A 14535-nucleotide genomic window follows, 5' to 3' on the forward strand; every position below is an offset into this window, starting at 1 on the left:
TGATTATAAAAGGAATGCTTATTTAAATTTATTTCTTAGCCTTCTTTTCTGACTTCTTAGCAGCTTCGGTTTGTTCCTTGACGACCTTCTTAACAATCTTTTGTTCTTCGATCAAGAAAGCTCTGACAATTCTTTCCTTGACACAGTTGGCACATCTGGAACCACCGTAAGCTCTGGAAACAGTCTTATGGGTCTTGGAGACAGTAGCATATTGTCTTGGTCTCAAAGTAGAAATACCTTGTAGCGCGTTACCACAGTCACCACACTTTGGTCTGGTAGCCAACTTCTTAACATGTTGGGCACGTAAGATACCACCTGGGGTCTTAACAACCTTGATTTTGTTAGAACGGGTGTTGTCTATATGTAATAAAAAAAGTTTTGTTTTCAATTTGTTAGTAAAACACACATTCATAATTTTATGGTTCAAGAACTTGAGCTTAAATTGTTCTGAATAAAAAGCATCTCAGTATTGTTAAACATATTTTCCTTACTTCAATATTGGAGTATTAGATAAATCATATTTCGTTTTCATTCCCGTAAGGTTTTCACGAATACAATAAAGTCGACTTCTCGACTCCCATACTACTTGTTCTGTTCGATTTTGACTGTTTAATATCTTGATATCCTTAGAATTGTTCAGGGTGTCTGCATAGACAGCTCCTGCATTGATAATGTAGTTCATATTCACTCTAAACAGTGTGCTCATTTGCATATCCGTCATTGTTCCTCCTAACTTTTTTCCACAATCAATAGTTCATGATAAGTTCTTATAAAAATCTTAAAAGATGTTCAATAACATACATGGATTTCTTCTTCTGAAAGTAACACGTTGAGCCATTTTTAGGGTTGTTCGTTGCTAATCTAATCTCAAGTTTAAACAGAATAATTTAAAACGAAGATAATGTAACTAATACCGCTAATATCTACACTAACCGTTATTTACTAATTGTAACTAATATGTTCATCAATTTTTACGTGAATGCCATTGAAACATTCCAAGCCTAACCACCGGAAGTGATGAAACAGTTCCCGAAAGCTCGCTGCGACTCGGTCTCAGTAATGAGCTACTAAGGTCGCCGGTAGGGGGAAAGTGAAGGGACCGCCCACCAGCTGCTCCCCCTAAGCATCAATGAATTTCTTCCCAGAAGGAAATTATCTCTACCTAGGGAGCGAAGGTGTTTCCTGGCGACATAATGGGCGATACCGTTGTGTAGATGATATTAAAAAATAAATAAAAAAAAACAAAACACCCAAACACTACAGGAATACACATGAAATACGTACACCACAGATTTAAATGGAAAACGCAGTCAATAGTTTCACTGTCTTGTTGGAAGTTGCGTTGAAACATATATTTAAAATATCTCGTATGTCTTATGTTACGTACGACGCTATTTTATTCTGGGAAATTCGAGCAAAATAAAGCAAATCATCCTCTCATTTTTTCACAATGTTAGGAGCCTGGTCTTGAAACTACACCACTTTTGTGTTGCCATTCTTAGTTATATCTTACATAGGCTAAAGAATACCACCGTCATATATAAAAAGTATATTCTTTAGTACTACAGGTGAAAAGAAGGGGGGAAAAATTGAAAACCTTCAACTCTTTTCAACAGCAATAACTTCCATTTCCAAATCAACGTTCAATGGTAAGGAAGCAACGCCGACACAGGATCTTGCAGGCTTATGGGTATGGAAGTATTTGGCGTACACAGAATTAAATTCGCCAAAGTTTTTCATATCTGCCAAGAAAACGTTGACTTTGACTATATTGTCCAAAGAAGAGTTACTTTCAGCTAAGATGTTCTTGACGTTCTGGAAAACTTGTTCCGCCTTGTCAGAAATAGAACCTTGGACTGGTTTGTTCTCTGGGGTATAAGGAATTTGACCAGACACATACACAAAATTGTTCGCCTTCATAGCCTGAGAATAGGAGGCGGCAGCAGGTGGGGCCGACTTGGTGCTAACTGGGGTCAATGTTGTAATTCCTCTCTTCAAGATTGGAGCATTTCTTAAAACGGAATTTCTTAAAAACATTACTGCTATCGTTGATTTATGAGTGTATATGTAATCCTTTACCTGCAAATCTCACTCAATTCTCCAAGGAGCCTTATCTTTATATAGATGCAGGACACTTTTAGTCATATGGGTTTTATATATATCAGGGGACCTATCCAGAGCATTTTTTGGGTAACCGACAGCGGCGGAATCGCATCTCCGCAAGTAGGAGGCGTACAGAGGGACAAGAGATAAGATCCTTTACAACAGGGAGAGCATCTAACGAGCAACATTACTCTTTCGAAAGCATTTGCCTCGAGTATTGATCGGACAATGGTTTTAGCGCATAAACAGTGATCATTGTATGCGCTACTATCTTATGGTTTGCGATACAACTGTCTATCGCACGGAGCCTATGGAAGTTTTGAGGCCGGTTTCGGAATCTCGGAATCTTGCGATGGGTCTAAAACATGTAAACAAAGCAAGGGATACCAGCATGGCTTCAACTTCTCAGACTTCTTCTATATATAGAAAGTATATCTCTTTGTAAAAGTTTTATACTAATAGCCTACCAAGTTCAAAGGAACTAATTTCTGTAATCAAACCAAGGCGAACCGAGCCAATATAAACGACTGCTTAAAACCGAATAAAAATATGGAACTAAGTTCACCACTAAGAAGAACTACTACATCGCCAATAGACATACCAGGGGCCAGCAGGCATGATCCGGTAATCGAACCGCATTCTCATGGCTTCAGGACTGACCCATATTCAAGCAACAATAGTAGTCTGATATCTAAAGCGTCTACTAATCCAAGTTTGGAGAGCCCCTTCTCTTCGAAGTCTCTGCTAGATTGCCCCCCTGTACAAGCGGTTAAGAAATCTTTAGAGGCAGAAACGAATAAGCAGGACTTAAACGATGAGACAAATGGTGAAAGCTCTGAAAATGTCTTGAACATAGTAGATTTTCCCACAGATGAACTCATAATAATGGTAAGTGCACTATTAAACAAGATCATAACTGTTAACGATGCAACTACAGATATCTCACAACAAGTACCAGGAGATACTGAAGAAAAGTTTTTAACCCCCATCCTAGCCTTTTATGGGAAGAACGTTCCAGAAATTGATGTAGTCCAATATTTAGAGAGAATCCAAAAGTATTGTCCCACCACAAATGATATATTTCTTTCCCTACTTGTATATTTCGATAGAATCTCCAAAAATTATGGACACTCCCCTGAGGAAAATGGCCATTCGAAGCAATTGTTTGTTATGGACTCTGGGAATATTCATAGATTACTCATTACAGGCATCACAATTTGTACGAAATTCCTAAGTGATTTTTTTTATAGCAACTCCCGGTATGCCAAGGTAGGAGGCATTTCTTTGCAAGAGTTGAACCATTTGGAATTACAATTTCTGGTATTATGCGATTTCAAGCTTTTGGTCTCAGTAGAAGAAATGCAAAAATATGCAAATTTGTTGTATAAGTTCTGGAATGACCGATAGAAGGCTTTCCTATCTATTGTCCCCATTCATCTCTTCCCATTACCACTCGTACTTTACATGTTGGTTCCTCATTAAGTAACACGGTACATATCGGTTCTTATTTAAATAGTTTAATATTCTTTTAAATCAAAGTGCTTTTTTCCATAATAATGGCATCTTTCCTTGAATGACCATTCCTCTTGAATGGGGAAAGTTGTTACCGTTCAATTAGAGTAACTTCGTCCCCTTAAAGAACACATTATCTACTGATGAACTGAAATCTAGTATCGATTGTATTTTTTAGAACTACCTTTTTCTCTATCCTTTCAAAAAAGGAAATTAAGGTCCACTTCGAAAAAGTGAAAAATGCATATCTGGAATAAAAACTGTTCCGTTAGCAAATCGGCCCTGAAGTAAACGTAAAATTTACCATCAAATGTATCCTAATGGAGAACAATTGCTACAGTACACTATATACGCCTACAGATTATCCTTTTTTATAGGCTTTTGCTCTCTTTTCATAGCCAAAAGTTTTCTCCCAGGATTTTTGCAATATGGTAAAACCTATCAGTCTAAAAAAAATTCAAAATATCTAGGCATATTAGAGCAGATCAAAAACTTCACAGTTCCAAAGGCATATTTTTCCCACTTTTATTACCTGGCTACTTTCCTATCCTTAATTACCTTATATTTCCATCCCATGTTCCCCATTGTCTGGATCATTTTTGGACACTCATTGCGCCGGCTCTATGAAACTCTTTATGTACTACATTATACAAGCAAGTCCAGGATGAATTGGTCCCATTATTTAGTCGGAATATGGTTCTATTCCGTGCTCTTGTTAATCCTAAATATATCATTGTACAAGGACACCATTCCGAATACACTAAACCCAAAAGCTTTCATCATATTCTGCATAGCATCTTGGGATCAGTATAAAAACCATTGTATTCTGGCCAAACTGATTAAATACTCACTACCATCAGGAAGGTTATTCAGTTTGGTGTGCTGTCCTCACTACCTAGACGAAATAATTATCTATTCCACTCTATTGCCCTACGAACAAGAATTTTACTTAACGCTGGTTTGGGTGATCGCAAGTTTGAGTATATCCGCATTGGAAACACAAAACTATTACAAACATAAATTTAAAGATAATCACGTCGCCCACTACGCCATAATACCTTTGATACTTTAGAAGCGCCGTATATACGCAATATATAAAGGTGATAGATATCTCTTTACTTTTCGTTAACACTCTTACTACTATTAGAATGTATGCAAAGGTTCGTATACGTGTCACTAGAAACGATTGCTAAGCCCATACTTTTTTGAGGCAGTTTGAAAGAGTAAATACTGGCACAGTGGCTAAGACCTATCACTCCTAACCTTAAGGTTAGACCTATTGGAAGTTATTGGACATATTCATCGCTTAGGACAGGGACCAGAACTACACAAAGTATTTCCCTATCTAAAATTCAAGGCAATTGTTTTACCTGAATTCGCTATTATTTAAAGCGTGATCTACATAATAAAGGCTTCATCTGTATTTTAAATACAGGTACTAACCAATCGGCTCATTATAGCACCATACGATTAAGACACAGTAACAGCCAGGAAACTTGTTTGAAGTAAGGATAATCTGAAAAAGAAAGGGATATCAGTGTGCACGGAAAACGTTACAGACAAATGTCTAACCCTCCTTCATTTAAGTCACATAAGCAGAATATATTCAACACCAACAATAATCAGCACGGAAAAAGTGTAGATTCTTTTGACTTACATCTCGACGATTCATTTGACGCTGCCTTGGACAGTTTACAAATTAGTAATAACCCTGAACCACTTAGTAAGCATAACACAGTTGGAGACAGGGAAAGTTTTGAAATGAGAACAGTAGATGATTTTTCAAATCACTCTTCCGATTCACATCGTAAGTCTTCAAACATAGATACCCGTCCTTTGATGTACGACAATCGTCTTTCGCAAGATGATAATTTCAAATTTACTAATATTGCCTCATCGCCACCATCATCCTCAAATAATATTTTCTCAAAAGCCCTCTCATTTCTGAAAGCAACCAACACCAAAAACTGGTCCAAGTTTGGATCTCCCATAGAACTCAGTGATCAGCACATAGAAAGAGAAATACATCCAGATACGACCCCTGTATACGATAGAAATAGATACGTTTCCAACGAGCTATCCAATGCGAAGTATAATGCCGTAACCTTTGTGCCAACCTTATTATATGAACAGTTCAAATTCTTTTACAATTTATACTTTTTGGTAGTAGCATTATCTCAGGCCGTTCCCGCACTTAGAATAGGGTATTTATCATCATATATTGTACCTTTGGCGTTTGTGCTGACAGTTACTATGGCAAAGGAAGCTATAGATGATATTCAGAGGAGAAGACGTGATAAAGAATCAAACAATGAATTATACCATGTGATAACAAGAAATCGTTCTATTCCAAGCAAAGATTTGAAAGTTGGAGATCTCATAAAAGTTCATAAAGGTGATCGTATTCCTGCTGATTTGGTTCTTTTACAATCAAGTGAACCATCTGGGGAGTCATTCATAAAAACAGATCAACTGGATGGAGAAACTGATTGGAAATTACGTGTTGCGTGTCCCTTGACTCAAAATCTATCTGAAAATGATCTGATTAACAGAATTAGTATAACGGCGTCAGCTCCTGAGAAATCTATTCACGAATTCTTAGGTAAAGTTACTTACAAGGACTCCACCTCAAACCCTTTATCTGTTGATAATACCCTATGGGCGAATACTGTTTTAGCTTCCAGCGGATTTTGTATAGCTTGTGTTATATACACTGGTAGAGACACTAGGCAAGCTATGAATACAACTACAGCTAAAGTTAAAACTGGTTTACTAGAGCTAGAAATCAATAACATTTCCAAGATTCTTTGTGCATGTGTTTTCATCCTTTCTATTCTTTTGGTTGCATTTGCTGGCTTGCATAATAATGACTGGTATATTGACATAATGAGATATCTAATATTGTTTTCGACCATCATCCCAGTATCATTAAGAGTGAATTTGGATCTGGCTAAGAGTGTTTATGCACATCAGATTGAGCACGATAAAACTATTCCTGAAACGATTGTTAGAACAAGTACGATTCCGGAGGATTTGGGCCGTATTGAATACCTTCTGAGCGATAAGACCGGGACGCTTACTCAAAACGATATGCAACTAAAGAAAATACACTTGGGTACTGTATCATACACGTCAGAAACATTGGATATTGTATCTGACTATGTTCAATCCTTGATAGACTCTAAAACAGACTCATTAGCCAATTCTAAAGTAGCACTATCAACCACAAGAAAGGATATGTCATCACGTGTATGTGATATGGTTTTAACTTTGGCAATTTGTCATAACGTTACACCCACTTTTGAAGATGACGAACTTACATATCAAGCAGCATCGCCTGATGAAATTGCCATTGTTAAATTCACCGAATCGGTTGGCTTGTCACTTTTTAAAAGAGACCGCCATTCAATTTCCTTATTACATGAACATTCCGGGAAAACTTTAAATTACGAAATTCTACAAGTTTTCCCTTTCAATTCTGATTCCAAACGTATGGGTATTATTGTTCGCGATGAACAACTAGATGAATACTGGTTCATGCAAAAGGGAGCTGATACAGTAATGGCAAAGATTGTGGAAAGTAATGATTGGTTAGAGGAAGAAACAGGCAACATGGCTCGTGAAGGTTTACGTACCTTGGTTATTGGTCGTAAAAAATTAAATAAGAAAGTTTATGAGCAGTTTCAGAAAGAATATAAAGATGCCTCTTTATCGATGCTTAATCGTGATCAACAAATGAATCAGATTATTGCGAAATATTTAGAACATGATCTTGAATTATTAGGTTTAACCGGTGTAGAAGACAAGTTACAAAAGGATGTCAAATCATCTATTGAGTTACTTAGAAATGCCGGTATTAAGATTTGGATGTTGACAGGTGATAAAGTGGAGACTGCCCGTTGTGTTTCTATAAGTGCAAAGTTAATTTCTCGTGGTCAGTATGTTCATACCATAACCAAAGTCACCAGACCGGAAGGTGCATTTAACCAGCTGGAGTACCTAAAAATCAATAAAAATGCTTGCCTTTTAATAGATGGTGAATCTCTAGGAATGTTTTTGAAGCATTACGAACAGGAGTTCTTTGACGTCGTGGTTCATTTGCCTACCGTTATAGCCTGTCGTTGTACACCTCAGCAAAAGGCAGATGTTGCCTTAGTAATTCGTAGAATGACAGGCAAAAGAGTATGCTGTATTGGTGACGGTGGTAATGATGTTAGTATGATTCAATGTGCAGATGTTGGTGTTGGTATTGTTGGTAAGGAAGGTAAACAGGCCTCCTTGGCTGCTGATTTTTCTATAACGCAATTTTGTCATCTTACCGAGTTGTTATTATGGCATGGTAGAAACTCTTACAAAAGATCTGCTAAACTAGCTCAATTTGTCATGCATAGAGGTTTGATCATTGCAATCTGTCAAGCGGTATATTCCATTTGTTCATTGTTTGAACCTATTGCACTTTATCAAGGTTGGTTAATGGTCGGTTATGCGACCTGCTATACAATGGCTCCAGTATTCTCATTGACTCTTGATCATGATATTGAAGAATCATTAACGAAAATATATCCAGAACTGTATAAAGAACTGACAGAAGGTAAGAGTTTATCATACAAAACATTCTTTGTTTGGGTTCTACTATCGCTGTTCCAAGGTTCTGTAATTCAGCTATTTTCTCAGACTTTTACAAGCTTATTTGATACTGATTTCACGAGAATGGTTGCTATCAGTTTTACTGCTTTGGTTGTGAATGAATTGATCATGGTTGCCTTAGAAATTTACACATGGAATAAGACAATGTTTTTCACTGAAATTGCTACGTTATTATTTTACATCTTATCGGTCCCATTCCTCGGAGATTATTTTGATTTAGCATATATGACTACCGTCAAGTACTATGCTGAACTTTTGGTCATTTTACTCATTTCAATTTTCCCCGTTTGGATGGCAAAAGCAATTTATAGAAGGCTACATCCTCCAAGTTATGCAAAAGTGCAAGAATTTGCCACCCCATAGTTCAAAAAAAGGCGTGATTTATTTTGTCTTTTCTATGGGTTATTTTAAAAAATCTATCATATTTCAAAATATAAAATCTTATTTTTACATAAGATGATATAGATTATGCATAATATTATTTTGTTACATTTTTTTCTTAACTTTTTCTCTTTTTCTTTTTCTTATGCCCCTCAATCAAAGCATACTTAACAAATTGACAAAAGTAGCACTGTGTTGTCAAATCAGATCACATGATACTTTCCACTTCACTTTCACTGTCTGTCTCAGGCGACCTATCATTCACAGTATTGACTGTAGGCCTCTGGAAATCAGTGGCATGCGCCCAGGGAATGGATCTTGAGATATTCTCAAATACAGAGGACCTTCTTCTGAAGGTCCCGCGGTATGCGGGCATGGGTTCAGCAAAGCTATGAGGATCATTGTCATGTGAAGGTGTGATAGGTATATCATTCAATGATGAGAAGGCCTTTGACCCCAAATCATTACTGCCGATGGAATCATCATCAACCTGAGCAATTGGATAAGGTAAAGGAGCGTCGCCAGTGACTCTGAACAGGTGGACATTAGCGACGTGTTCATTTTCCACTCTGAAGATTATCCAAACAAATCTTCTCAATACTTCCAAAGTCGCTAATATGAAAGAAGTTACAGCACTTTGTTGAATTGTTTGAGGAGCAATTGCGTATACAATCCATTCAAATCTGATAAGAACATCCCACATCATAGCAAAGTAATAAACCAATTTCCTGCTGAATGAATAGCTACCGTTTTCCCAATTCTTTTTGCCAGCTAAATACAAATCGTCTCTTAGCAGCCAATTATAAGATGTGGTGTTGTGAAGAACGGACCAATCCATGACTAAATCCCAGGAAGAAGTGAGGAGCGAATTCAACGTGGCACAAACAACAAAGGGGGTCCTCCTTTGTTCTGAGCGGTCAGACAATCTGTAGGCACACAGTGTAGCATTATACGCTATACCCAGAGTATATTTAGCAGCGTTCAAAAGATGCGGGAACCAATCACCAGAATCAGCAAATCTTCTTAAACATTGCATAAATCTCCAATAACTTGGTAAGCAGGATAAGAAACCCATTGCTCTGGAATGTGAAGAGCCACACAAATTATTGGGAGTATGCGAATAAACACAAAAAAACATGGCAATATCGGCAATAGAATACGTTAATGAACTAATAATATCACCCAAGAAGAAATCACCAAATTCAACGGGGAAAAAACCAGACATCATCAGTCTAATAAGGGTCACTACCAGCCATTTTCTAGTGTGCACGACTTTGTCCCAATATGGGATCAGACCAGAGGGGCACAAGAATAAGAAAGTCACAATACCAATGTAAAAGAACCCCAAGGGTGTAAGTTTTTCCAAAGCAAAACTCAACATTGAACAGACGGCACAAGGTACGATGAAAAAAGTTAAAAAGTACAATTTGAGTGGAATTTTGCTTGTGGCAAAATCGTTGTTGAAGAATTGCGTACCATTCTTGGATTGAATTTCACCCAGCATAATAAATCTATAATTAATTCCGGTTCTATGCCAAATAAAACAAGCAACAAGGAAAAGGAACGCGATCAGCAAAACCATGTACCAGCCACCCCACAATGGGAACAGAATCTTGTGCGTAAATGAAGTTTCTTCAGAGCTGATAGCCAAATATAAAGTGTAAGTAATCAAAGTCATTGACACACCTATGCCCAACCCGACAACAAGCATCTGCCCAATCGATCTATTGTTTCTATGAACCATCTGTTCGGAGATGGAGTATTGAATGGTCAACCTTTTCAACTTGTGGGTATTGTGTTTTCTGTCCTTGGGTGTATTGGTCAACGTGGTGGTGAACCACTCAGTGATCTGCGTTTCCAACCAAGTGATTGGTTCTTTGTCTCTTTGAGCCGAGGAGAGGTCAGCAGTGGGTGCCGGTTGCGAACTAGTTATTAGCTGCATCTTTTGTGCAACCAGTTGCACGTTGGCATCCGCGTGCTTGAAAAGAGTGTAGTGGGTCCTAGCATACGACATGAACGTGGTCAACTCTCTGGTGTGGCACGTCTTGTCAAACTTCTTGACCATTTTGCGGAACCCGGTGACGTTAATGTCCCGGAACGACTTGACCAGCTGCAAATACAAATAGTACTCAATTATAGCGTTGCTTAGCAAGTTCTGAGCCTGCGTGGTCGTCATCGTGTCCAAAAACGATGCGCCAAAGGCAAAAGTTTCGCGGCCCCTCGCAGACGCATCTTGCTTCAGGTCGTGCAACAGCGAAAACCCTCGCTTGGGCCACGATGGCAGCAACCTGTTGTCCTTGAGCACTTTCTTACAATACGCCAGCAGCGATAAACGGGGCTTGTTGGCCTCTTTAACGCAGGGCATCGACCCGTACACAACAGACCGGCTATCGCTGTCGATACTGTTCGTCCTGGAGTCAGAACGACCAGCAACGCCTGCCGTGTACAGACTTGTCGACATGTCGACATGCGAACTGGACCGGATCAAATTATCCCTTTCGTAGTTTTTCTGCATCAAGTAGTAGCGCAGCTGCGACTCCAAAACATCAAACTTCTTGTCACACTCCTTTAGCAGCCAAAGATAAAACTCGTTGCACTTGCTCAACTGGAACCTGATCAACCAGTCCTCGATGAAGTCAGCAACAAACTCTCTCTGCAGGGCAGAGTAGTCCTTCTTAAAGGCAGGTCCAGACCGATAATCTCCACCACTGCGGTTATTAGCGCTCTCCCTCTGCCGAAATCCACTCCCCTGTGCCGCCATACCGGGCATCCAGCTCCGATAGGAGCTGTATTCCTCCTCTTCGGCCACCAACTTGTCCTTATAGCGGCGAAGCTTCTTCTTGCCGACCTTGTAATCGATATACTTGTCCCTCCATTCCGGGATCGCAGACTCGGTTAGATGGTCAGCAAACTTCATCTAGTACCGTGCTATGATGTAGCCCTTCCATTGCTGCCAACTGAACTACAAAAAAAAAACTTTTCAAGAACCAACCCAAACAAAGCAAAACAGAAAAACAAAAGATAAAACCCTCCTCTTGTACATGCAAAGTCACAAACAGTTGCAAAACCATGCGATGATGTTCTTGGAACTTGCGTCAAATAAAACCGCATCCCGTTCCACGTGATAAACGGCCCTCAAAACCACCTCTGGAAATGCCTCACACCCACACCGATGCCTTTCCGACTCAATGACTACTAGCACATTGGCAGCCGCAACGGCTGGCCCAACAGCATGCAGTAGAAGAGGATGGTGATGATGTTTGAACAATGGCTGCAGCGATAAATAACTACGGGGTGCGGAGATAGATCTAGCAAGATCACGGCAGGCGTGTGGCATGACAGCCCAAGGGCATTGCGTTGGACGGGTGAGAAGCCATAGTACGCACTCCAACATCGTTGCCACGATGTTGGTCTTGTGTACTATGGCCCTATATATGTGCTTATGTTGTGTGTGTGTGTGTTTTATAATGTGGGCGTTTTACGTTGCATTTATGCTTTGCACGTGATCTGGGAGCCACAGTTTGCGCGGAGAGATTTCATTTTTTTTTCAACAGTGCCGGAAGAAGCAACCTTGCGGTTTGTATCGTGTGTAAGAGAGAAGACTGGAGGTGGGAAAATGTAGAAAAGAGGCTTTAGGAGTGGTCAAGGGAGGGAGAGAGAGTGTGTTTTGCTTGGTGGTTTATAAAGGAGGAGGGAATAAGGAGACAGATACAACGTATAATGCGTTTCGAGGACGAGAGCGAGGACAACGAGGACGTTGAGAAAAAGAAGAGTTATAACAGTAGTGAAATGACAGACACGGCGATGATGCCACCTTTGAAGAGACTGCTTATTACAGGCAACAGTGAGGACTTACCACAGAGATCATCGGGCAAGAAGAAGATGGCGAGGGCGACAAGGTCGCCCTCGTCGTCACCCCATTTAGCGACGAATGACAGCGGCAGCAGGGTGCAGCCATTACCAGAATATAACTTCACCAAGTTCTGCTACCGGCACAACCCAGATATCCAGTTCTCACCTACTCACACAGCGTGCTACAAGCAGGATCTGAATCGAACGCAAGAGATCAACGCCAATATCGCGAAGCTGCCCCTGCAGGAGCAATCAGACATCCACCATATTATCTCGAAATACAGTAATTCGAACGACAAGATACGGAAGCTGATCCTGGACGGGATCCTGGCAACAAGCTGCTTTCCGCAGCTTTCGTACATCTCGTCACACGTTACACACATGATCAAGATCGACTTCATCAGCATTCTGCCGCAGGAGCTGTCGCTGAAGATATTGAGCTACCTGGACTGCCAGTCGCTCTGCAACGCTACCAGGGTATGCCGCAAATGGCAGAAGCTCGCGGATGACGATAGGGTGTGGTACCACATGTGCGAGCAGCACATCGATAGAAAATGCCCCAACTGTGGGTGGGGGCTGCCTCTTTTGCACATGAAACGTGCCCGGATACAGCAGAGCAAGGGCAGTACAGATGTCCAGGCGCAAGGTACGCGGCCTTGGAAAGTGATCTACAGAGAACGGTTCAAAGTGGAGTCGAACTGGAGGAAGGGTCACTGCAGGATTCAGGAATTCAAGGGCCACATGGATGGCGTACTGACACTCCAGTTCAACTACAGGCTTTTATTTACGGGCTCGTACGACTCGACCATAGGAATATGGGACCTGTTCACGGGCAAGCTGATACGAAGGCTCAGCGGTCACTCCGACGGCGTCAAGACGTTGTATTTCGACGACAGGAAGCTGATCACGGGCTCTCTGGATAGAACCATCCGTGTATGGAACTACATAACGGGTGAATGCATCTCGACGTATCGGGGTCATTCCGATAGCGTTCTGAGCGTGGACTCGTACCAAAAGGTCATTGTTTCAGGTAGTGCTGACAAGACAGTCAAAGTATGGCACGTGGAGTCAAGAACGTGCTACACTTTAAGAGGCCACACAGAATGGGTTAACTGCGTCAAGTTGCATCCGAAAAGTTTTTCGTGTTTTAGTTGCAGTGATGACACCACAATACGAATGTGGGACATCAGGACCAATTCGTGTCTAAAGGTATTCAAAGGCCATGTGGGGCAAGTGCAAAAGGTTGTACCGCTGACCATAAAGGATACAGAGAACTTAGCCACCGACAACACTTCTGATGGCAGCACCCTGCAGGACGACTCGGCAATGGCCGATGGTGTAAATGAATCTGAAACGCCATCCGATGAGCAAGAGATCGCCCTAGATGAAACCATACCTTATCCAACACATCTGCTCTCCTGTGGACTAGACAACACAATCAAACTGTGGGACGTTAAAACAGGCAAGTGCATAAGAACACAGTTTGGGCACGTGGAAGGTGTTTGGGATATCGCCGCTGACAACTTCAGAATAATCAGTGGATCTCACGACGGAAGCATCAAAGTCTGGGACTTGCAAAGTGGGAGGTGTATGCACACGTTCAACGGACGCAGGCTACAAAGAGACACTCAACCCACGCAAACACAATCCCTGGGCGATAAAGTTGCCCCCATCGCATGTGTTTGTATTGGCGATTCGGAATGCTTCAGCGGTGATGAGTTTGGATGTGTAAAAATGTACAAGTTCGATCTCAGCGACTAGAACATAAGGCCTAATATAATACCTCAAATATATATAACAAAAATACATAATAGCATTCCGCATATTTCTAATTCTCAGAAAATAAAAACAGTAAAAACTAATGCAGGCGAAGGACAACGGTAGCGTATTGTCCTCTTCCATCTTCGAAATATTATCCTCTTTCCTTTTCGTTTGATAAAACTCTTGTCCATCAACTGCTATTGCTCCTCCCCCCCCCCCCCCCCCCCCCACGGAACCCTTTCCACGCAAAGGGGATGTCAGGGGGGACAGCGATAAAGC

At 40.6% G+C, this 14535-nt stretch overlaps 7 protein-coding genes across 7 annotated transcripts; 4 read left to right on the forward strand and 3 right to left on the reverse strand.

Moving 5' to 3' along the window:
- Window positions 1–28: 28 nt before the first annotated feature.
- RPL34B (60S ribosomal protein eL34) lies at window positions 29–838 on the reverse strand (the record flags this gene model as incomplete). Its single annotated transcript, XM_056223206.1, has 2 exons — window positions 29–357; window positions 802–838. 2 exons carry the CDS (start codon window positions 836–838, stop codon window positions 29–31), a joined length of 366 nt encoding a protein of 121 aa, XP_056082821.1.
- A 761-nt stretch (window positions 839–1599) lies between these two features.
- Window positions 1600–2037, reverse strand: MMF1 (isoleucine biosynthesis protein MMF1; the record flags this gene model as incomplete). Its single annotated transcript, XM_056223207.1, has 1 exon — window positions 1600–2037. The coding sequence occupies one exon, from the start codon at window positions 2035–2037 to the stop codon at window positions 1600–1602; it is 438 nt and encodes a 145-aa protein (XP_056082822.1).
- Window positions 2038–2652: 615 nt separating this feature from the next.
- On the forward strand, window positions 2653–3510 carry PCL7 (Pcl7p; the record flags this gene model as incomplete). Its single annotated transcript, XM_056223209.1, has 1 exon — window positions 2653–3510. One exon carries the CDS (start codon window positions 2653–2655, stop codon window positions 3508–3510), a length of 858 nt encoding a protein of 285 aa, XP_056082823.1.
- Window positions 3511–3925: 415 nt separating this feature from the next.
- Window positions 3926–4687, forward strand: DFG10 (putative polyprenol reductase; the record flags this gene model as incomplete). Its single annotated transcript, XM_056223210.1, has 1 exon — window positions 3926–4687. One exon carries the CDS (start codon window positions 3926–3928, stop codon window positions 4685–4687), a length of 762 nt encoding a protein of 253 aa, XP_056082824.1.
- Window positions 4688–5178: 491 nt separating this feature from the next.
- On the forward strand, window positions 5179–8625 carry NEO1 (aminophospholipid-translocating P4-type ATPase NEO1; the record flags this gene model as incomplete). The annotated part of the gene is made up of 1 exon (XM_056223211.1): window positions 5179–8625. The coding sequence occupies one exon, from the start codon at window positions 5179–5181 to the stop codon at window positions 8623–8625; it is 3447 nt and encodes a 1148-aa protein (XP_056082825.1).
- Window positions 8626–8851: 226 nt separating this feature from the next.
- On the reverse strand, window positions 8852–11560 carry SYG1 (Syg1p; the record flags this gene model as incomplete). The annotated part of the gene is made up of 1 exon (XM_056223212.1): window positions 8852–11560. One exon carries the CDS (start codon window positions 11558–11560, stop codon window positions 8852–8854), a length of 2709 nt encoding a protein of 902 aa, XP_056082826.1.
- Window positions 11561–12363: 803 nt separating this feature from the next.
- MET30 (ubiquitin-binding SDF ubiquitin ligase complex subunit MET30) lies at window positions 12364–14256 on the forward strand (the record flags this gene model as incomplete). Its single annotated transcript, XM_056223213.1, has 1 exon — window positions 12364–14256. The coding sequence occupies one exon, from the start codon at window positions 12364–12366 to the stop codon at window positions 14254–14256; it is 1893 nt and encodes a 630-aa protein (XP_056082827.1).
- Window positions 14257–14535: the final 279 nt, after the last annotated feature.

The sequence above is a fragment of the Saccharomyces mikatae genome (assembly GCF_947241705.1).
Source record: "Saccharomyces mikatae IFO 1815 strain IFO1815 genome assembly, chromosome: 9".
NCBI lineage: Eukaryota > Fungi > Ascomycota > Saccharomycetes > Saccharomycetales > Saccharomycetaceae > Saccharomyces > Saccharomyces mikatae.